Raw genomic sequence first — 25,369 nt, 5'->3', positions numbered from 1 at the left:
AGTATCTGGTTTTCTAAAGATAAATTAAGGGCGGCCAGATGGCTTTGGAGGGTCTTGGGTACAAAAGATTGACAAATCGGGGAAGTGGTATGGTCCTGCTCTCGGCCTAGGCAGAAAACGCAGTGGTCATGCGTATCCTTATGCAGAATCTGGAGCCTGCATCGGCATTTACCCTTCTTAGTGGACATCGACTAATGGTAAAGTACAGCAAACCAACCTTAAGCAAAATAAAGGCAAAATTCCCAATGGGGTACTTAGCTTTAGATGTCTTCAAGTAAAGGAGTGAAGTGATTGATGTGACTGTTGACTGCGGCTGAAAATGTCCGAGGTTTGTGTGTGCAAATGTCACATTCAAGGTCCCTGGTTTATGGGCCTGTGTGTGACGTCCCACAAACCTACAGCAGCCAGGCTTAAGCTTTTGTATAGGAGCCGACATTCCGGTCATCTGAGGTAGGGAATTCCACACTAAGAATACTGTAATATAGGAATAGAAGGACATCATATATTTAAGCTGACTGACTTATTACTTCAAACATACTCACATGTGCATCTCCATTCATGCCTGCATTCACTCTGACTATACAAAATGGCACGGATCCTGCACGTGCTATCTAGCTACAGTGGCTGACTAGTACAACACAATGATCTACATCCTTCCTCTTTGATTTGTTCGACATGCAACAGGAGAACAAGATATTTTTAACACACTACATATCACATCAACATATAACAAATGAATTCAAGTCCAAGTCGCTGTGCATCTTGGACTGGTTCTGGAAATTCTACCTGAACTGGTCACATAAAAACTTGACTGGGTTTAACAGGGACAGTTTCTGGAGATTCTTTTACAATTGGAACTTCGGGGATTACATCAGGATTACTTGAAGAAAGCACACTGTCCTCTGGAAATTGAACAAATGTAGAGTCGCTCTGAGAAACAGAGTCTCTGGCAAAGGCAATCTGCTGCATCACTGGCTCGCAGATTGGCAATAAGTGTTTTTGATTCCTTCTGAAATCCATTCCTTCAGACTGCATGATGCAAGATCTTGGTAATTCGCAAAGGTTTTTCATGATACCCACTCGGTCATATCCTTTAGATGTTTGCATTCTCAACTTGTCTTAATGGTCTAAGAGGTTTGCTGGACTTACCCTAGTACAACTTATGACAGACATTTTCTCAGAAGTTGAGCCTTGATCATTCTGTTCTTTACATTTGGCACTAAACTGTTTACGGATTGGTAAAGTTGTTCTCACCTATCTGGACATTAATCTCTGAGCAGGTGAACCAAGATAGTTATCTTGAGGAATGCTTTAGAGACTAAGTAAATTAAGAAAAACATTGGTACCATCTCTCTCTGATCTCTCCAACAAATGTTTGGCATTTTGAACTGCACTCTCAACTAATCCACTGGACTGTGGATAGTCAGGACTACTAGTAACATGGACAAAGTTCCAAGACCCAGCAAATTTCTTGAACTGCTGACTTGTAAACTGTGCACCACTGCCAGAAATGACTTTGTGCGGACTACCATGGACAGAAAAATGTCTTTTCAGTTTTGTAATGACAGTACTAGATGTTAAGTTAGGAAGGTGGTCAATTTCAAACCAATTCGAGTAAGAGTCTACTAAGTAATGCTGACCATTCCATTCAAAAATATCAGTAGCAACCGTCGACCATGGTAATTCAAGAATCTGGTTTAACTGAAATGGTTCTTTCTGTTGGTGCGATTTAGTACCATTGCAAATTGAACATGTTCGAGTTTCCTTCTATATATCTTTTGGCATAGGCTAAAATGCTATGCCTTTTGCCCTTCTTTTGGTTGAATCAGTACCTGGGTGATCAAGATGGAAAATTTTGATATATTCCTGTTGTAATGCTGTAGGAATACTTCAGGACCTTTCATGATGATCCCATCTTCCACCACAATGAGTTCATCTCTGTAGGGAAAATACTTCTGTATGTCAAGTGGTAGACTAGTTTATTGTGATGGCCATCACTGACTGATAACATGTCTCAACTTCTAGAGAACTGGGTCTGAAGCAGTGTGATTTCTGAGTTCAAGACATGATGAGGAAAAATTTCATGACTTCAAAGTCTGCTTTCTCATTGTAATGCTGTTCTGATGCTTGCCTGAGTGTTCTTGACAAAGCATCAGCAAGGTATAGAAATTTGCTTTTTGTATAGACAATGTTGAAATTGTACTTTTGTAATTTTAACATCATGCGTTTTAAGTGTGCTGGGGCTACATGTATTGTTTTTTTCCGAATTGTCACTAGAGGTTGGTGATCATTCTCTACTTGGATAGGTTTGCCATAAATATGATCATTGAAGTTTGAATATGTGAACACTACTGCCAAAAGCTCTTTCAATTTGCGCATACTGCATTTTAGTTTGGGTTAAAGTTCTGGATGCAGAGGCTACTGGTATGCCTTCTTGAAGAGATGCTGCACCAACATCATACTTTGAAGCATAACACGAAAGAATTACAGGTTTGTGAACATCATATCTCAGTGTGGGTGGACTGGCAGTTTTCTGTTTCAGAACATCAAATGAGCTTTGGTGTTGTTCAATCAGGACCAGTTTAAATTTCTGCATGTCAACCCATGTAACAGTACTGAAAGCTCACAGGTCTGGGATGAACTTTCCTAAATAGCTGACCATACCAAGAAAACATTGCAAAGATGTGACATTTTCTGGAACTGGCATCTCAAGAACTGCTGCTTGCTCAGACAGATCTGGTTGTAAGCTAGAAATGGTAAACAAATGACCCACATAAGTAACTTTTCAGTTTGAATTTATATTTCTGAGGATTCAGTTTAAGATTTACTTCACAAGAACAGTCTAGAACTTTGAGGTTTCTATCATGTTCATCTTTGCCACTGCCCCCTATAATAACGTCGATTAGAATAGCACATGGATAACCAGAAAAAATTAGTTCCATTGCATGTTGAAATACTTTACTGGCAGAATTTATCCCAAATGGCATTCTTAAAATTCTGCAGCTACCAAATGGTGTACTGAAAGTGGTTAACAATGAAAATCTGTGATCCAGCAAAATTTGCCAAAAGGAATTTTTTGCATCCAAGACTGAAAAAACAGTGGCATTTGGCATATGAGAATGGCTACTTCTACTGTGCACTTTGGGTGATGAGGACGTCCCTCAGATCAATACATATTCAAATATTATCTGAGCTTTTCTTATGAGCTACGAACATGGAAGATACCCATTCAGTTGGTTCTTTTACTGGAGTGATTACACCCAAATGCACCATTTTATCTAGCGCTGCTTTTACTTTGCGCTGTACTGCTACCATAATTTTCCTTGCTGGTCTGACAACTGGGCTTACTTCATGTTTAACTTCATGGAATACTTGACTGGAAGTTTGCTAAGCTCATCTGTGAAAATAGCAGATTCACTAAAAATAACCTGTGTGAAATTATCGTCGTTCAGACTTATACTGTTGAACTCTACTAAATGAAATCAGTCCCATTCTCAAACTGTCTGAGGCCTAACAGTGACTGAAAGTATATTTTGACTACAGAAAAATGCAAGTCATAGCTGTTCCCAGGAGAATGGCATGAAAACTACTGCGCCTTCAGCCAATCTCTTCACCACCATAATAAGCATCTAGTTTTGCGCACTTTGCTGAATTAATTTTCTCACCAGCTCTTAATTTGGCAAACATTTGTGCTGATATAACACTACACTTAGATCCAGTGTCTACTTTAAGCTCTACAGGTTTCCCATTAATCTGTACAGTACAAAACATTTCACTCTTTGCTGCCAACTAATAATCTACTGTGTTAACTTTTTCATCAATCACAGAGACACCGTCAACATAGAAAGTTTGCTCATAGGTTCATAGGTTCATACTAGGCTATCTGCCCAAGGGCATTTATAAGCCTAGCCCATAGTAATTTGGCTTTCGCCACCCCTTTAGTTTGAATAAAACTATGCCTATTATTTTGCTGTGCCTCTGTCAAGCAGTGACACTGAAGTAATCCCTGGGGTATATCTGCAATCCCCCATCCATTGGTCAAGATTCCTCTTGAACAAGGCCAGCGAGGTGCTCTGCCTCACATGTACCGGGATTTTGTTCCACAGCATAGGGAGTCTCTGGGTGATGAATCTGTCCCTCCAGCACGTTCTATTAATAACCGTGTCAAGGTTTAAGTCTCCCGCCCTTGTGGTTCTGAGGGTTCTAGATTTTTGAGGTGAAGCATATTCATCAAATCAGGGTTTGACATGGCCTTATATGTCAAGCACAGGTCACCTCTGAGCAAGCGGTATGAGACTGAATAGAGCTGGAGTTCTTTCAGTCGGGCAGCATAAGACATATTTTTGAGACCCTTTATCCTTTTGGTGAGGAACTTTTGGGGCCTTTCCAGCTGCTGCAGGTGTCGGGTCAGATACATTCGAATGGGGCATTGTACTCAATCATAGGTCTAATGAGTGATGAGTACAGGGGACGATGACCTCCCTTGATCTAGATGTGAATCCTTCATGATCAGGTGGGCAATCTAGAAGGTTTTCCTAACTACTTTAGCAACATGAGTGTCAAACGAAGGCTACTGTCAACCTGGGTCCCCAGATCCCTGATGACTTCTTCTGTGCTCAGTGGATTGCCACCTATATGGTAGCTAGGGGTAACCTTGTTTTTCCCGAAGGGTATGACTATGCATTTCTTGGCATTTAACTTTAGGCCATGGCTCTGGCACCAGTAATCCATTTCTGTGAGGCCCTTCTGAAGGATATCTGTGTCAGATGTGTTTTCGACTATGGCGCCCAGTTTGCAGTCATCTGCAAACTTTGTCAGCCATAACCCTCCTGTGTTTGCTTGTACTTCAGAAAAGTAGATGCCGAACAAGAGTGGACCCAGGACTGAGCCCTGTGGTATACCACTTGTGACAGGCTTTGAGTCTGACATGGCTCCAGCAACTCTGACCCTGTGGGTTCTGTCACTTAGCCAGTTTGCAACCCATCTTGTGATGTATGGGTTTACATTCAAGCTGATGAGTTTTTTGATGATACCTGAGTGGGGTATTGTGTCGAAGGCCTTCGCCAGGTCAAGGTAGGCTGTATGGACTGCCTTTCCCTCATCAATGGCCTTGGTGACTGTCTCGAAAAAGTCAACCAAGTTTAAAAGGCATGATCTGCCTTTGACAAAGCCAAACTGGGTTGGATCCAAAGTCTGCAAGTTCCCTATATCTTTATTTATGAGTTCCATTATGATCCTCTCCATGGCTTTGCAGATAAGGCTTGTCAAGCTAATGGGACGGTAATTTCCAGGGTCGGTGGAGGCACCGCCCTTGTGAAGTGGGACCACAGTCGCCGTGCGCCACTCCTTGGGTACGTATCCTGAGGTGAGGCTAAGATTAAACAGCTGTCCTAACTGCGGGTTTAATTCCTCATTGAGTTCGTGGAGCACACAGCCGGGACACCATCCGGTCCCATGGATGCTGTGTTTTTGCTTTGGAGAGAGCACTTCTCACCTGGGTGTTGGAGATGTTTGGGGGGCTACAATCCTCTGGTATAGATATCTCTCCTTTTGGAGGGGAGGGGGGGAGAAGTTTGCACTGAACCTGTCAGCCAGTATGTTGGCAATGTGTGTAGGTTCAGTAATCTTCACATCATTTTGAACTAATTCTGAGCATATCTGGGAGTTTCCTCCTAGGTTTCTAACATAGCTAAAGAAGGCCTTATGATTGTCTTTTGAGTCCTTGGCGATTTTTCTCTCAAAATTTGCCTTGGATGATTTTATGAGAGCTCTTAGTTTTTTACTTATAATGATCAAAGGTGTCTTACCTTTCAAGGATTTTGCTCTATCTTGTAGTAGCTTCCTCCTTTTGTTGTAGAGCTTGTTTATGGCTGGGGTCCACCAGATTGGACGCTTGCCTTTGGTACAAAGAGTCTTAGTTTTGTTTGGGATTGCCTGATCCATGCAGTCCTGTAGGTGCTGGTAGAAGGCATTTGTAAGTGATTCAGCGGTTTGAGTAATGTTTACCACTGGCTCAGGGGCCATAAAGGAGACCACACTAGTTTTTAGAAGTGTGAAGTCGGCTTTTGAGAAGTTTTTCACTGTGGTCTTTTTTATTTCAGGTGGGGGCGGGATGAGGACCTCCAGCGAGATTAGTTTATGATCTGATCTCACCAGTGAGGGGTATACTTCCGGTGTTGAACATTGTGATCCCATGTTCATGATGATGAGATCAAGTATGTTTTCTCCTCTTGTGGGGATGGTGACTAGTTGACTGGAAGCTCTCTATCTGGAAGCTCTCTATCTGATCTGCTTGCTTCTTCGGATGCTCTCTTTTAATAAAAGTATGTGCCACTTTAGACTTGCAAAACCTCTTGAAATAATTCCACTTTTTACATTTGTGACATTGCTGACCAAAAGCTAAGCACTTCTTCATTTAGGTTCATGACTGCCTCCCACAATTACCACAGTCAGCAATGAGGTTTTCAGCTGAGGCTCCATTCGGTTTACATTTCTTTTTCATCTTAGCTTTGTGTTGTACACCACCAATATTGCACTGGCAAACACTGCATGCATGTTCTTCTCATTTGTAAGCATACTGATATGCTTTTCTGCAAGCTTACATATTTGACAAATCTCAGTGGCTTTGCTCAATGTTAAATCACTGTCTCAAAGCAAAATCTTTCTCACTACATCATTAACACACACAAGCCTGTCTTTTATTAACTCATCTTTCAGATTATCAAATCTGCACATTTTTGATTTCTTAAATTGATAATATATGCTGCTATAGTCTCATCAGACTTTTGATTTCTTGTGTAAAACGTGCCTTTCCATTGTAATACTTGAGGGTTACACATTTCTCTATATATACATTTTAAGCACTCAGGGTCTTCCCAAGTTTCAACCTGTATCACAATATGGTGGTTCTCCCCCTCTCCTGCATACACAAATGAATGTTCCCTCTCAATGGCTTCCAAGCCAGCTAAATTAAGAAGTATAAATGCCCTTGTACGTGCATCTTTATCAGAAAATGCAGCCTGCATGAAAATATTCTTGCTCAAACACTTGGCAATTCTCAGCAATATTATCAAACACCAGAGGTCCAGGTCTGTGAAATCCCTCTGCCATAACAGAATACATTTAGATATAAGCATAGACCAAGTACTAGTAATTATGCTTAACTGCACAACAATCTCTCTGAAAAGGCTTCACTTTAACACTTCAAACACTGCGGACACTCTGACACTAAATAATTCAAAAAGTTTCAATTAATGCGAAGAAGCAGTACATTGCAAAAAAGTGTGGCCATTTTTGCCTTTCTGTACATTTTAAAACTTTGGAAATTATTTTGAACACTTTTGTATTTATTTTTAATACTTTTATCAGTATGTCACAATTTCAGACATTTCGTTTATCTCTGTAATTATTTCAAACATTTTGAATACTTCACCAAATAAGTGGCAACTGAAAAATCATTTAAACGAGTTTAAGTACCTTTGAATAACCGGTGACCTGTTTGTGAGTTCGCTCCTGTATATCCCTCCACTTCTAACTTTGTTCCTCATGGTTTGTGAGTTGCTTCAACTTCGGATCCCATTCTGACACCATGTCACATTTCACTAGCATTCAAATGAGACAGTGAGGCACTGTTGACTCATTACTTCAAACACAATTGCATGTGCATCTCCATTAACGCCTGCATTCACTCTGACTGGCTATACAAAATGGCACTGATCTTGCACATGTTCAGTAATTTATATGCACTTGCTATCTAGTTACAGTGGGTGACTAGGTACAATATACACAATGATCTACACTCTCCTCACCTTGGAGGATGCAGATATCTGTGCAGTTATGGTTTAAAGCTGCAGAGAAAACCCAGGCAGTGCAAGACTTCATAGTCTTCCACACATTTGGTTCAGCACCTGCACAGATGGGGACTAAAGGTGTACGTGTCTCAATCTACATTAACAAAAAATGTACTTCTAGGTTGGTTAAACAGACACACTGGAGTTCCAACAAGTTCAGATTACCATAGTCAAAGTCCCATACCAATCCTAGCAAGATATAGGTCATCCACATGTCCCATGATACCCATAGCTGAAGCTTGGACCTACTGGAGACACTCACCATTTAACCAAATACCATACTCATGGGGGACTTATCTCTCTATAAACTGGGAATCCTACAAGAACCCAGACTTGCTTGTCCAGAGATTCTTAGACTTTATAAACACAAACACCCTGGTCTAGTTAGTGCAATACACTTACTACAGGTACAAACATACAGCACCACATACTCACAAACATGGAAGAATGCCCAGCAAAGTAATGTCCTCTTTGCTATGGTCAAAGCAGAAAGCAGTCTCCTTTGAAATAAAAAAAATCTATACCCCAGTAAACCTTGTAACAGTGACAAGCCTCTCCAAATGCAGACAACACAGCAGTGAATATGGAATTATTCACAGAAGCTCTGTACAACTATATCAATGATTTCATAGAGGCTGCTGTGCTCACTAGAAGTAAGCCCAAAACTAACTACAAAAACAAAACAAACCACACTGGTGGAATCCAAAATTAAACAGGCTGTATAACAAAAGAAAAAAAGTCATAGCTAAAACTGGGAAGTGTAACACCAAAAAAAAGATAAAAACTTTCTCAAACTGAACAGACAAATGGACTAATTAAGTCCAACAAAGCAAACTTAAGATGCAAGGATAGTTTCTCAAGCAAAGGACAACCATAAGGTCCTCTTTAGCTATGTCCGAAATAACAAAGGCACTACACAACAGTGTGCTGTATGGTTGATAAATTGAGCCACACTCAGAATTGGAAAATATAGCAAATCTCCTGTTTGACAAATTTAGCTGGAATTGTAACCCCCTCTCACCCCCAGCCACTCTACAGGAAATACCACCTTGCATAACTCCCTCCAACTATCACAGCAGGGATCAGTTCTTAGATGTATTCTCAAAGATATAATAATACAGCTTCACTGGACCTTGATAACATCCCAGGATGCTTCCTAAACAGGATTGAAAATGTCCAAAGCCTTGAATGAAAGCAGAACATACTGCCTAGCTCGACTTAGCCAAGGCCTTTGACACTATACCCCAACTCAGGCATGATCGATAAACTCATCAAGCTTGGAGTCCAAATGGAGAGAAGTCAGCAAGCAAAGGAAAGTAGTATTTCTGAAATGGAACTTAGAGTCTTGGTGAGTACCTTCTCAAGGTGCACCCTGTTTTTCACAAAATCTCTTCAAGATGATACTGATATATGGACTGTATTTTATATAGTATATATCATTGACAGATGTAGGTTAAAAATTAAAAAAGACAGCTGGGTGCACAAGACCCAGGATAAAAAAAAGTGGCCAATCCTGGCAGGGGCACTGGTGCCAGGACTGGAAAAAATGAGTGTAGTATCCTCAACATATGGAAACATTTCTACAATGGGACCAGGCCAGGCCCAGGGGAAGGATGGCCCCCTGTTGCAGAAGTAGCAGTCCACAAAAAGTGATAGGCCAAAGAAGAGCCATAAAAAAGAGAGAGTGGACTATTGAGGATAAGAAAGAAATTGTGCATTGCTACTAGTACGCAAAAAACCCATAATTTCCAGACAAAGAATATACAAAAAGAGAGAGAAATTAGAGGAAAGAAAAATACTTCCACAATGAAAACAGTCAGAAACTTCAAATAAACTTGTGTTCACTAACAACGGATTTGTGAAAAATATTATATAGACCAATAAACTTTGATCTGTTTGGGAAAAAGAAGCATCTGAGGAAGTGCAAAAATATAAACCACAAAACAAAACCTAGAGATTTTTGATAAGTATAAAAAAGAAATATGGACACAGGGAGAGAGATCTGATATGGTGAATATTTATGCAAAGTTGAAAGCCAAATTAATCAATACAAAAAAGGCAGCCCCAAAGACATTTGGAGAGAAATACAGGCAAAGGCATCCAGATACGGAGAATTTCACAATAAAAATATAATATCAAAGAGGGAGCGTACAAAGGAAGATTAATACAGTAGAAGTTAAACAAATAGAAGTTGAAGTTATGGAATGCCTGAAGTGAAGGATTTGATGCAAAAGGTCTAACACAGGTTACATCTCACAATGATGGAATGAGTCCCCAAAGTCAGGAGAAACAGGAAGATCAAGAGACACCTGAAGAAATATGGACATGGGAAAGAAAGAGAGATTTAATATGGTGTAATGTTTATGCAAAGGAGAAAGCAAAACTAATTAATACAAAAAGAGCAGCACCAAAGATATTTGAAGGGGACTACAGCCAAAGGAATCTGGACACGGAACACTTTACAATACAAAAAAATAAGAAGGCAGAGAAAAAGTAGAAAAGATCAGTAATGGAGAAGTTAAAGAAATAGAAACTAAGGTTATGGAGTACCTGCGAAATGAAAGATTTAGTTCAGAAAATCTAACTCAAAGCACCACAACAAGACAGAACAATGGACATCCAAATTAATGTGAAACCAGTGGAATGAGAAGCAAATGGTCAGTTGCCATATAAAGATATTTTGGAGCCTTCCACAGGAAACCAGAACAAACATTTACTTGAAGCTGGGCAGCAAGGTAAGGAACAGGAAACTGTGGCAACTCTGACGCAGTCAATGTTGAGGAATGATAGGCCAGTGAGTTCCAATATGACAGAGCAATGGATGACACCGGCTGAAATTGGATAATGTGCCACAAGAAGATGCGATAAAACTTTGCATAGAACGCCTGCAGGAAATTGAGAACAAAAAATGTGCCCTCAGCTTGGAAGTGAGCGAGCTAAGAGAAGAGTTGCTTGATTTAATAGTGGCAGATATATTAAGATCAATGAAAGAAATAGACTGCAGGTGGTCAATAAAAACCCAAAAAGTCAGAAGTTTGATGAAACAAATGAACACAGTAATTAGGACTGTGCATAGAGATCCATGTGATATAACGGAAGTAAACAGGATATATTACAGTGCAGCTAAATTAATAATAGATAAAATTCTACCACTATAACACATGGTAGTAAGGGAAAGGAAGGGAAGAAATCTAATGCCACCATGGAAGTATCAAATGGAGAAAACTATAAAGCAATTAAGACAAGTGTCACTGTTGGAAGAGTATAGAAGAGGGAGCAGAACAAAAATACTCCGATACACATACAGCACAATGAGCAGTATTATAATGGATTAGGATTTATCATGCACTACTGCAAATAAACTAAAAATATCAGCTAGGCAGAAAAACTTAGAAGATACACAGATAAATATAAAGGAAAAGTACAAAATAAGCAATTTATTGATGACCCAAAAAAGTTTTATAGAGAATTGGGAAGCAAGGTAAAAGGAATTGAACGACCACCAAAAAAAGAAATGGATACATTTTGGGGAAGTATTTATGAAGACCCTGTGAGGGCGGCCATGGTGGTGCAGTGGTTAGCGTTGTCGCCTCACAGCAAGAAGTTCTCTGGTTCGATCCTTGGCCGGGGTGCCTTCTCCACCCTGTGGTCATGTGGGTTTCCTTCGGGTGCTCCGGTTTCCTCCCACATCCCAAAGACATGCTGCAGGTGGACTGGACACGCTAAATTGGCCCTAGGTGTGAGTGCGTGTGTGTGTCTTCTGTGGAAGGTTGGGCACCGGGCTGGCAACTCGACATCGTAAAACTCCACTGCCAATCATGAGCGGACAGTTGATCCGCTGTGGCAACTCCTAACCAGACAAAAGGCGAAAGAAGATTTATGAAGACCCTGTGGAACATAAGGATACTAAATGGAAAGAAGTAAAAGAAAAAAGCTCAAAGGTACAGGATATGAAATGGGATGAACTAACAGCCAGAGAGATTGAAACAAAGTTACGGAAAGCCTCTAATTGGAACCCCCCCCAGGCCCAGATGCAGTAACCTATCTTCTGGTTAAAAGTATTAACATCTTTGCATGAAGATTTAGCCATGAGTAAGAACTATTTATATGCACACCATGAACAGACACCAACCTGGCTAACAGGAAAAACAATGATCCTACTTAAGAGTGAACCTGCAAGCTACCCCAAAAATTATAGACCAATAACTTGCCTTCTAAAGACATATACACTATACACTGGAATTGATAACAATTTATAGTCATTTAGAAGAAAACTCAATTATGGCACTGGAACAAAAGGGCAATAAAAGAAAGTCATATGGAACAAAGGATCATTTGTTGTTAAAGTCATAGTGGAGAACTGAAAAAAAGGGAAGAATCATGGGACTGCACACCTCTCTGCTGACCTCACAAGTCGCAAATATAGTGAAAGTTTTTAAACATGAGAATAAATCAAAGACAATTTCCCTTCTTAGTCTAGCAGAAGCATATCAGCGTCAAGCAGGAAGTATATAAAAATCAAGCAGCAATTGAATGTGCTAAAAAAAACAAAAGAATATAAGATGAAAGATCAGACGAGAAGGCAAGAAATGCGGAAAATACATAATACAGATGCAAGTACAGAAAACTGGAAGAACCTCATGTTGATCAGGATCGAATGCAGGAATGTTTAAAGAGAGGCAAATTCAAACTAAAAGATGAAAGGTTAATATTGGTGGCCCAAGATAGTGGGCTACTTACACATTGGTTTACAAATTCCATTGAACATGCAGGAGAAACAGACAAATGTAGGCTTTGTAAAACAGAATTTGAAACAGTTGCATGCCTTGCTGCTGGGTGTGATATACTAATGGCAGGACTGTATACTGAAAGGCATAATAATGTGGCAAAGACTGTTGCACTGGGGGTTGTGCAAACACTGTAATATTGAAGTAGCTGAAAAATGGAAACATGGGCCACAAAGCATCATAGAAAATTATTAAGTCTACATCACATGGGACCACCCATTACCAACAGTTCAAAAGACAGATGCTAGGAAACCAGATATATTGGTCCATGAAAAGAAAACAAAAGTAGCACTGATCACTGAAATTGCTACACCCAGTGACTACAGTGTATGCGTGCAAGAGACACAGTCAAAAAATATCAGTATTTGCAGGCAGAAATGACAGCAATGTGGAAGAAAGACACTTAGATGGTTCCAACAGTAGTAACAGCAACGGGTCTTATTGACTTAGGAATGGGGTCCATTCCCATCACAGTATTAGAAACTTAAAAGACTTAGAGAAATTAAAAAACTGGGGAAAAACCTATATGTCATTAGATGAGTAGCCAAATGGCTCACCAACAGAACGCATACAGTCAAAGTAGGGGATTCCACCGCTACCAGCAGACCTGTTACTATTGGCGTTCCACAAGTAATAGATGGACTTGTGGCTTATCAAGTTTGCTGATGACTGCAAACTGGGTGTAATCTTTGAAACCCAAAATGATGTCACAGTACTATAAAAAGGTCCTGCACAGACAAATGATTGATGCCAAAACCACAGACTCAAACTTAATGCAAAAAAATGTATCATTCCCCTTCAGAAAAGGTGAAGTCCCAGCAAATTATAACATTAATAATAACCCTCTCTAAATTCAAACTCAGTGGTAATAGACTTGAGAACGCAAGCTGATAGCAGCCTTAACTTCGATCATGTTCCCATAGTGGTGAGGAAGGCCTTCTACGTTGTCCATCTCATAAGTAAAAAAGTAAAGCTGAAACCAAGTTCGTAATGAATGCACAATAAATTAAATCTGAAGCCAGAAGTAAAATTACTTCTTTAATAGACCATAAATTCAACAAAGTAGTTTGGATTAAGCGCCTTCATCCACACTAAAGTGGACTTCATCAGCTGACTTTGTTTTTGCGATTTCATTTATTGTGCATCCATTACGAACTTGGCTTCAGCTTTACTTTTTGACTTTTCAGTAGTTGGCAGCTGGTTCCGTGAATTTACATCTCATAAGTAAGGGAACATCCGTGAATTTACATCTCATAAGTAAGGGAACATCATCCAAAACGAAGGAGGTTATAAATCCTCTTTATTCAAATCTCAGCAGACCTAGAGTAGAGTACAATGCTCCCCTTTCTGTATGTACCACACCAGACTCCTGCAGAAGATGGAGAGACCTCAAAGGTTTCTCTCCAAGAAAATTCAAGGCCTTCATCACATGACCTAAATGGACAGACTGAAGGCACCGTCACTACACTCTGTATTGTTTAGACTTCCTAGAGGCAACTTGTGCCTGGCTTGCAGAGCAGTTTCGGACTCTGCCTTAACAGAAATGCTGCAAATCTAATGGGACAATACTCGCTTGCTCTAGAGACTTTAACCTAGTCTGCAACACAAACAGGACATGCTGAAGAGACAGATGTCTCCCAGAGTCTGCCACTCCTCTGGAACAAACTCCCAGTTTAAGTTAAACACAGTTCCTCAATGATCCCATTTAAGCGCAACTTGGACAACTGGATGGGAAACTAAATTCACCCCAGGGGTTTCACCTATGTCCCTCTCAGATAAAGGCAGTCAGTGCTGATCATAAATTTGCATGCTAATATAGGCTATTTTTCCTCTGTCTATGGCTAGGCTTGTAAAGGCCTAGGGCCAATAGCCTAGTAGCCTCCTACGATCCTATGAAATATGACTTATCAGGGCCACTGGAGTCACTATTCAAAAATAGCCTCTGCACAGGCTTCATGTCATGTGAATGGGGGACTGCAATGGTTATCCCTTTGCACAAGGGCAGACCATCAACAGATCCAGGAACTACAGACCCATTAGTCTGACTATTCTCATATTGAAAGACAAAGAAAGTATTATCAAGTAAATGATTAACAATGACATAGGAAACATTCAGACACTGGACAATCCAGTTTAGTTTTGTCAAAGGCAGGTAATGCCTTCTGAACCTGGTGGAATACATCGTGAAAGTCACCAAGGCAATGGATGAAAGCAAAATGGTACACTGCCTACTTTTTTTTTTCAAAAACCTCATCAGTTAAGGCAAAGGCAAACATACATTTACATATATAAAAACATATTAACAAGCTCCCAGTTACACTCATCATACATAACGTGTATTCTTTTGTAGAACTGTCATCAATCCAACATTACCATAAATTGCTCAATTCCTGCCTTCTGGTTAAACCCCACTCCTCCTCCAACACATTAGTCTGCATGCATTATTCTCAGACATTTCCATTTTTTCTCTTGCTGCTATTTTTTTAAGATCCAACTTCCAGTTCTTTTACCTCTGTTACAATACTTAATACTTCAAATAAAGCTGGGTTTGGACTTGGATTTCCACTTTCTAGTAAATGCTTTATTTGTCAGCCACCAAAATTAAACTTAACAAGGCCTTACTATGTCTAGGCAATTCAGATACTACACCATTTCCTTAGTTACACCCACTTGCAAACCCAATATTTCTGACAATACTCTGTAGGGAATTTTTTGTCTGCCAACTCATTAACACTCCCAAAAAGGATAGTTATGTAAAATCATACAATAACCATAGATGTCCTTCAAATTAAGTGCAACACAAAAAATGCAATAAACAGGCTCTAGGTATGTTCTAAATACGGTTTCTAACACAGATATCAACTTTTGCAAGCAAGGAAACGCCGAAAAGTAGGCGGCAAAGCAGTTTTTCTAAGAAATAAATCAGAAGAAAATACTTAAAATCTCAAAAGTGGCTCCTTTCTTCTCTCAGCATTATCTCCTCTTGGTAGGTGCTTCAGCAACAACTATCAAGCCTGGAAAGACGCCAAAACCACATGGCTGCAGGGTTTTAAGAGAGAGAGATCAAGGAGTTTGGAATTGACCCAAAATGGCCAATAAAACTACAGTTTCTAGGCAGTAACCACTCCTACAGGGACAGGCAGGCTACTCCGAGTTAACCACTGCCACTGGTAAACACAGAGACTTCCCTTTAGCCCAAGTAAGCACTGGCCTCCAAGAAACTTACAAACAGTTCAGAACAGCAACTCTGAACTTTTTTTAAATTATAGAAAGTGGGAAAATAGCAAGATATATATATATTTTTTTGTTTTTGTTTAAGGATAGCAGAGACACACAAGTAGCAAACTAGTCAGAACAGTGCAATAAATGACCCCAACACATGTGTGCTAGGTCAGAGGCAAGTAAATTGCAATTTTAAGAAAAAACGATTTTAAATTAAGTGCAACACAAAAAATGCAATAAACAGGCTCTAGGTATGTTTTAAATACTGTTTCTAACACAGATATCAACTTTTGCAAGCAAGAAAATGCTGAAAAGTAGGCGGCAATGCAGTTAATAAATCAGAAGAAAATACTTAAAATCTCAAAAGTGGCTCCTTTCTTCTCTCAGCATTTTCTCCTCTTGGTAGATGCTTCAGAAACAACCATCAAAACCCTGGAAGGCTGCAGTATTCAAAACATGACTCGAGTCCGCCTCTGGCTGACTTGTATACTCGGCCAGTATACCAAAGTCTAAATGCTACTGTAAGGTATTTGCAACGCCACACATCAGTTAGCGTATGGTGGCCATAAAGAGATGTTGGGTATTAAAGTGGATGTCAGCATGTAACTACCTCAGAACTGAATGCCGCAAAACACCAGCCTGATAAGTGAGAAAACACGTAACCAGGGACCAGGCAAGCATCGGGGGAAGGCAGGCGGGAAGCAATACTGCAGCATATAGAAGAGGACATCTATGGCTATGGTAAGATCTTACACAACTATTCTATGTCCTTCTGTTCATATGCTGCAGTATTCATAACATGAGGGAGAATGCCAAAGCTCATGCAGAGGAAGAACTGGGAAGAGGAGCAGAGACATATTCCACAAAGCCATGGAGAATAGCTCTGGCAAACTCTACCCTGGACCTTGAAATGACATTCAATTTATAGTGCTTGGTGACAGTATGAACAGATCACCAGGTAGCTGTCTCCAAGATGGAGGCTGCATCCAATCCTTTAAAGATCAGAGGAGGACACTGCTCTCGTGGAATGTGACCTTACAGGAGAAGAGAGACCCTTTCCATTGGCTGAGTAACAGAAAAAATGGTTTTAGAAATCCAGGACAAAATTTGCTTGGAAACAGGCTGGCCCAGGGCCCTTGGGTGACTGGAAACAAAATCTCTCGGACTTACTGATAGGCTTAGTTTTGCCAAAGTAGTATCTGAGTTGTCTATGTACATCAAGGGTGTGAATAATCTTCTACCTGGAGGATTGCAGGGAGGGGAAAAAAGGTAGGGAGATGGATAGCCTGGTTCAGGGATAACCGCTTAACCCACCTTGGGCATAAAGGATGGGACAGTCTGAAGAGAAACCCTGTCGCTATGAAACACTGTGAAGGGAGAAGAGGCCATAGGGGCTTGCAGCTCATTAACTCTTCTGGCAGAGGCAACAGCCACTAGAAACTGTTTTCTATGTAAAATGTTGCAGGGAAGATGTCACTGCTGGTTCAAAGTGGGCAAGGGTTAGTTTCTCCAGGACAAAACTGAGATCCCAAGGAGGAGGCACTGATTTCCTTGGTAGTCTAATAGGAAGGACACCTTTTAGGAACATTTTGACTTCTAACCTGGAAGCTAACGGAGAAAGCATTGGTAAACATGCAGAGATGGCAGAAAGAAGAGTCCTGACTGAAGAATAAGACAAACCACTATTCATTAATTCACACAGGTAAGACAAAACCACTGGGACAGAGGCTGTAAGTGTTTTTTGAGACACCAGATGGCAAACATCTTCCATTTGGAGATACAGGATTTCCTAATAGTGGGTTTTCTGGCCTCCTGCAGAATTTGTAGCACATCCTCAGTATAAAGGTGTCTGAAGGGAATTAAAGCCCCATCACCCACACTGTCAAGTTTAGGGATGACATTTGTGGATGCACTAGAGTTCCCTTGTCCTGATGACACTATGAACACCTGAGGAAGGATAAGTGAGAGAAGAGTAGGTACAGTCAGCAGGCGAAAGGCTGGGACTTTCAGGAAGGTGTTTAAAGGGGAAAGGTCCAGAATGGTCCTCTAAGGGCCATCCTTTCTTGGGACCAGAAACATCTTGGAGTAAAATACTTTTCCCCTTTAAGAGGGCGGTACCTCCAGAACAGTGCGCTGAGAAAACAGAGGACTAGAGGGAAAAATTCCAATTGGTCCTGTGGAGGTTGTGGGATTCCCTTGAGGGAAGGAGGGGTTTCCCATACCATGAAATAGCCTTGACTGATGACAGAAAGTACCCAAGAGTCCTGGGTTATCGGTTTTCAAGTTGGTAGGGAAGAAAATAGGCAAAGAGAAAGGAGGGTAGATGGATCTGGGGGTGGTAGTCACAGACTACCAGGTGTGGCCTGAAAAGGCAGTTTCTGAGGGGGTGTGGAAGAAGCAGACTTAGAAGATGCCAGTCTCATGGAATCCCTCTTACCTTTGGATTGGAGAGATTTAGTTGCCTTCCTTACAAAGGTGGTTCTGGTTGGGTAATTTCTCTGGAAGTGGGGAACAGAAGAGACAAAAATGTGTTTTACGTCTTGGGAGTTCCTTCCCCTTTTCCTGAAGAGTTTTAAAAAGCTCTGCAGCTGCAGTGCCAAAATAAGGCCTTGTTGTATAGAGGGGCATCCATAAAGCTTAGCTTTGATATCATCAGGTAAAGTTTGTAGTGTAAGCCATGAATACCTTCTCAGGACCAACCCTGTAGCTGAAGCCTCCATAGCATCATAACTGCACTTGGAGTGCCTGGTAACCTAGGAGGAGGAATTAAGAACAGTTGAGAGCTTGGCTTTGGTGGTGAATCCAGGAGCTCTGACAGGAGTTTCACTGCATCTGCAAGAAAAGCCATGTAATATTTGGCGGTGAAAGGTTAATGGGCCTGACATCGGGCAGCATTCACCAACGTCTGTAGGAACATCCTCATGTCGTGACACCGTGCGGGCCTTTAGAGATAACCAGCTGTGGTCCCCCCACCCCGGTACCTGAACTGGACGCCTGCGAATCCCTCTGGGATGTGCATGCAGATTCCTTGATGGCTTCCGTGGTGGTACCTGTCAAGGGAGGCTCTACGGATTCTGAAATGGCATCAAATCCAACGACTAACCATGAACATGAGGGGATTACTATTGGCCCCAATTCACATAAAAAAGTATCAGAACACTAGCCAGTCTCATCCAAATGTGCCCTGTGCTGGGCATGTCAAATGATTATAACACCCTACAGAAAGGCTGCCAGTGGGGTCTTGCCAAATAAAAGAGAATCACTAACTGGAAGCTTTCCAGGAGGCACAAAGTTCAAGGCAAGAGATGCAAACAATTCTGTACAAAGGGCCAGAGCAGTGACAGAATCCTAAACCACTGATACAGTCCCATTTATGTCTAAGACATGATCACGGACAAACTTTGAGAGGACTTGCTGATAATACCTCAAAGATATTATATCCAACCAAGCAAGGAGAAGGCATACAAACTAGGTCGGTCATCAGGGTGCTATTTCATTCTCTCAAATCTCCATCTAAGGGGTAAGTGACAGACCAAAAAACTCAGTGCTGATCACCCTGGAGAAGCTACTGTAACAGAGAGACAGACGGAGAAAAATAAAACACAAAACAGGTGGTGTTATTAATCTCACTAGCCTGCAAGACCAATGAAGTGAAAAGTCAGAAAGAAGGGAAAGAAAAAAATAAATAAATAAATAAAGATCATCTCCAGATCAATGCAGCCCCCCCCCCCCCAATCATCAGCCTGGCTGGCTGCTTTGTGAAGAAGACAGGAAAATAAAATGTGTTCTGTCCTTCCATACAAACAATGCTGCCACTTACCACAAATTCTTCTGTACCTTGCAAACTACTCCTTGCATCTCTAATACTCTGCCAATAGCAGCCAAGTAATCTAAGAACTCTGCATATAAGCCTAAACCTACAAAGCCAATGTTAATGTCATACACTGTCCCACAGTTGCTCTACTTATTTGTTAATTGCTCCAACATATCTTACTCTCTTCTCTCTTGTTGTTTACTGAAGGCCTTTAGCCATGTCTGTAAGACAAAATGCAAATAAGGTATTCCTGTACTGCAATAGGTCTACTTAGCTGTTCTTAATGCTTATGACATATTTGTTTTCTCTTCTGGTTTAAACAGTTAAGACTACCTACTCATTTCAGCAAAATGCACTGCTAATTGTTAGCAATGTTTTAATCAGAACTGTACTACTATTAGTACAACTTTTTGTAAACTAAATGTATGTATTTTCTGTGGCACTTTTCTCCCCTGCCTCTGCTAAGGGGCCTTGTGCTCAAGTCAATCACGGTAAACAAATGTTTTAAATACAAATGGAAAGGAGATAGCTTCTGCTCCTATCCAAGCTAAAATGGCCACATGCATCTACATGCCATGTAGCCTGCAATAAAACACAATGAAGGTGGAGAGCAGTGTACTCCACCTTGGTCAAAGAAATGAACTTCAGAGGCCATGAGGGCCTGGAAGACCACCAGGCTGACCTTTTTTGCAGGACTACAGGAATGCAAGTCCCAAAGGGATGCAAGAGGCATCATTTAGGGTTTCAACTTGGACCATCTTCTGGCCAGTTTGTTCTGCATCATCCATGAGTGGAAACAAAGTTTGGACCTGAAACAGTGATCTTGAAGGGGACCCAATAACTTCTACCATTCTGGCAGGATATGGTTCAACAATACCTACTTAGAGGACTATTAATTGGATTCACTATTACAAGTGTATAGCAGCAGTGATGGACATTCCCACATGTAAAAACAGAAGACTTTAACTGTAAAGGGAGATACGGTCATAGCATCTTGGGCACAGGAACATCTCTGCATACAAAAATCTAGAAGCAAAGATTAGACACCTGGGTAAAATACCACAACACAGAATCTTCTTATACAGAACACAGAAGAAAGGCAGAATTCATCAAACTTGGCTTCTCACTGATCACCAATAAGTTTGGAAAAAGCTTCACTACTAGCATTCAGGAGCAAAACACAGACCACTGTCTTTGCTTTCAGAAATAGGGGGTTCTTGACTCCCATGACAGCTGCAATGTCCCTATGTGAAGTCCTTTAACAGAACTGTATGATAGGTACAGTGACCCCAATGACTCCAATGGCAGAGGTGAGGAGAAAATATCTGTCATTGCTGAGCAGACACCGTTGTGCTGCATATTTATCTCGCAGCCAGTAAGACTCAGAGTAATTCTAAACGCTTACTGATCAAACAGAAAGGTGATTAACCAGTTTCCCATACAGTGCAAAACCATTTCACTACCTTGAATCTTCAACCAAACCATAGGAAAACATGACAAATCCATACTGCATGCCAGAAAAGAGGTGAGAACAGGTAGAATTCACTGTGATGGAAGGAAAGGAAGTTCCAAGAACAAGCAAACAAGCAAAACAACCACGTTGGCCAGCACGCTGGAAAAAACCTTAACTTCCAATATTGTACTAAGATAATGGCTTTTAAGTAGTTCAATGTTTCGATCTGTTTGGATCTGTTTTGACATGACGGCTGCTTTCTTAAATAATGTTCTATGTAAATCAGTATTTTTGCATTGTGCTGCTGGATATATACAATGATCTAGGTAGTTTTTACACATCTGAATTTGAGAGATTGTGCATGTATAAGGTAATGACTTGTTTTTATATGACGGCTGTTTCTTAATAGTAGATGTGGTTTATAAACAAATATCTTTGCATATATGAAATGCTCTCTTTAGTAAGAAGCTTTTGCTGAGCTTTTGCTGCCCATATTTTTTTAAGTCAGATATGCACTGGCGCATAATTTGTGAATACGTATAGGATAAATGTAGTCTCTATAGCTCATATTATACTACTATATTGGAAGTTAAGTTAACTAAAGGTTTGATTGGACCATTTTTAAGGGTGCGTATTCTCTACAGTCCTGATTGGCTAATGAAAGCAAATAGAGTTATGCATATAGGACTGAAATGTGAGGTTTTTGTTTGTTCATATACTTTCACGCTGACCAATATTATGGACTGAATGATCCCTTATGACTGGCTTATTTCTGAGGGATGTGTGTTTACATAGTTATTGTGACAGGCTGCTTACTCTTTATATACAAACAAATATTTTCTCAATGACAGAATCTGACGAAGGGTATTTCCTGAAAGCAATTATCCTTAGTTTGAAATATCTTCTATACAAGTTTATTTTAAAAGTACGTTTTTATTAAAAGTTGTTTTTTTATCGTAGTGCTTGGTGGATGTTTTTCAGCATGGTGGCCAACGTGGTTTTGCTTGTTCTTGGAATACTTGTTTACCATGCACGGCCTTTGGTTTCCTTCGTCCTGTTTTGTGTGAAGGAAAGGAAGTTGGCAACTTCAATGTTGTTGCCCCTCCTATACTCTTATCTAGAAGGATATATTCAGTAGGGACTTAAAAGTCCTCAGAGGCACAAGATGATTATGTCCCAGTGCTATTCTTCTTCCTGAAAACATAGGCAGTGTGAGCCATCTGGGAGAGAAAACCATTGAAAATAATACGTCCTGCTGCTTTACACTGCAAAGAGATTAAGTGCTTATAGAAGGACCTTTCCTTCTCTTACATCATTCAAGTTGTCAAAATCGGAATTCAATGAAGGAAGTGGAGAAAGGAACCCCTCATTATTCCAATTCCCCAGCTGGAAAACACCATAAGGAACCTGAAAAGATACCCTGCAACTGCACTCCCACGTATACCTTCCACACAAAGGAAAAGAAAGATGCCTAGAGTCCATCAAACAAACATGGTGCTGAATACACTGCTGATAGATAAAAGGGACATCCTCGAAAGCTCACAGTGGAGCAGGTCAGGAAGCCCATTCATGAGACCTTCAAAGTACTGCAGTTGAAAGCAGGTGCAGCAAAGCACTGCCCAACCCCCATATACAAATACATTTGTGGCCAGCTGATGCTGATCCACCACTGAACCCCCTTTCCAATATCAGTCTGCCTAACATCAGAAGGCCTATGCCAGTTCCAATGTAAGCCAATATAAGAACCTCAAGATCCAATGGCAGAGTTAATGCTGGTTTTGGCACTGGGACAGAGACAGGCCTGCACAAGGCATGGTAATGCCCACTCATCTAAAGGCATGCTAACCCCCTCCTGCAGAGTATGGAAGGGGCCTGAAGCCGGCAGCACTCACATCAACCACTCCAACATCAGACAGACACTGGGTTAAAGGAGGGACTACAAGAAAAGGATGCATAACATGGCATTCTGGCACTTGGAACATGAAATCCAAGGTCCCCTGACAACCACCGCAAGTGAAAGATAAGCACAAATGTAAAAGCCACCTGCATGCCATTCAGAAACTTGACAGAAAGGAAGGATCAAAGTTGCCTACCACTGGTGTAGATAGAGAACTCTGGTCAAATCTGCATAATCTCTGGCTAAGAAAACCAGAAAACACTGGCATGGAGAAAAGTCCATGGACCAAGTAGCAGGAGGAAAGACAGAAAATGCTAGAGATGCCATATCCTGCAATCAAGTATTCCTCTTAAGGAAAAAGTTGTACACCTGTTTCTGTAGAACCTGGGCAGCTGAAGGGGCAAACAATTAAGCTGAAAGCTAAAGAGGAAGGGAATTGTTTGTGCTGGTCATGAAAAAAAGCCCAGACTACAGCTCTAACATAGGGTTAGCTGAGACTAAGAGAAACCATAAGAAACTGCAAGAGAAGAAATACCAAAACACACGAGAGGAAACTAACAGCGGAAAAATCTGGACGCACAAAGTCCAAACATAATGGGTGGAAATGCCTTAAAGGAAGAAAAATGGAGGAAAAAAAGATGTCAAAGAATATGACAGACATATTCATAACCTGAACTACAGGAGAAGGAATAAAAATGTTTTTTTTCTTTAGCCAAAATTAATAAAGTACCGTACAGCAATTAGAATCCACATTAACACATCTAATAGCAGGAAGACACTGGAAAATGAAAAAGAGAGGCACAAAGTATTGTATGAAAGGGTAGTGTGCAAAATGCAGTTCAGGAAATTTATATTCAGCAAGCTGAGCAGCATGAGTGGTACAAAAACAGAATTCTACTTAAATACAACTTTTCTGTGAGATTTAGCTGCACAGCCAAGTCAGGTTGGTCTAAGCTGGTGGAAATAGCTCGAGTCATTCACTGACTAAAGATTAATCATACATACTTTTTAATCACATGAAACTCTGAAGACTAACATCTAAATGTTTGTTAAGCCTCGGAATTCTTATACAAAGGTATGGTTTTAAGGAAAACATACATAAGGCAAAGACTATTTAGCACATGAAATTGTCTTTCTTCAGAAAACTGCACAGATCCCCATTCAATATGACTAGGTGTCAAGTACATAGGACTAAAAGTATTAACTAACCACATCCATTTATTTGCCTTTACAAAAAAAATGAATTAAAATTTAACTGGTGAACAGGTGTAACAGTTGCAGGACAGTACACAGGTACCTGAAAGTAGCTTACCTGGATCAACACTAGCTGATTTCTGAATAGCTCGTGGTCCAAAAATGTTCCATTTGTCTGAAGATGTCCCTTCAGTAATTCCAGGATCAGTGGAAGTATGTTCAATTCCAGGGAGTGATGTGGTGGATCCCTGACTGAACCAGCCTCTACAAATAGGAAAACACAAAATATTAATGTTCTGTAAAACACAGAAATTACACCAACTCTTAATGAGCATCCATTGTTTCACATGTACAGCCAACAATTGACCTTTGAAGAAATACTGCATTACAGGAGGTAATTTTTTAGATTGCAGCTTGTAATTGTTATACTATGAATACATGCATGGGACACAGAAGACAAGCAGAAAGGACTTGTGCATTAATGTCTTCCTGCAGCAGTAAGACTAACTTCCTACATGGAACATCCCATTATTTCATATCTACCTACTAGACAGGCTACATAGTACACAAGAGGTATCCTGTGAATGCATAATGTTATCTACTATGCTTCACAATGAACACAGACATTGAAAGCATGGTGGCTCTTAACTCACCCTGCCCTGCCCCATACCAGATAAATTAACAAGCTTTTAATTGCATTAAAATAGCAGCAGAAATGGTCTTTGCATAAATATTTAAATTAGCTTATCGTCATATCAGTATTTGAAAAATTATGGAAAACTCTTCTTACCTGCAAAACTAGCTAATGGAAGCTATTGAAAGACTTATTATTTCCATAATGATCAAGACTATAGATAACCTACAAACTATGGACTCAAGCCAGTTTGATCTGTCAAGGACAGATCCTGATTTCTTAAACAGGCTGACTTCTTCAAATTACTGTAGCAGTGGATGAGGACAAATCAGTACACACCATACTTCTCAACATCTTAGAACAAGAAATGTGGGCAAAGCCATAAACAATGGGAGACAAATGCCAAGAAATAGATAAACTTTTTTTAAATACTGCTCTTACAAGCTTAGAAAGTTGATAGAATAGGTTTTGCATTAGCATGAATTTTCTGAAAGATATGAAATCTGAAACTCAAATGT

General features: G+C 40.4%; 1 protein-coding gene across 1 annotated transcript in view; it reads right to left on the bottom strand.

Annotated features, from left to right (window-relative positions):
- The window catches only part of KIAA1191 (KIAA1191 ortholog), a gene marked incomplete at its 5' end in the record, with an annotated part of 386,879 nt that overhangs the window by 143,967 nt on the left and 217,543 nt on the right, over positions 1-25,369 (bottom strand). Inside the window, 1 exon segment of the mRNA XM_044069368.1 lies at positions 24,336-24,481. Within this exon segment, the coding sequence (XP_043925303.1) occupies positions 24,336-24,481 (146 nt within the window).

Source organism: Protopterus annectens, chromosome 4.part0 (genome assembly GCF_019279795.1).
Source record: "Protopterus annectens isolate FY-2018-M chromosome 4.part0, PAN1.0, whole genome shotgun sequence".
Taxonomy (NCBI): Eukaryota; Metazoa; Chordata; order Ceratodontiformes; family Protopteridae; genus Protopterus; species Protopterus annectens.
This window is presented reverse-complemented; position numbering and strand designations above follow the sequence as displayed.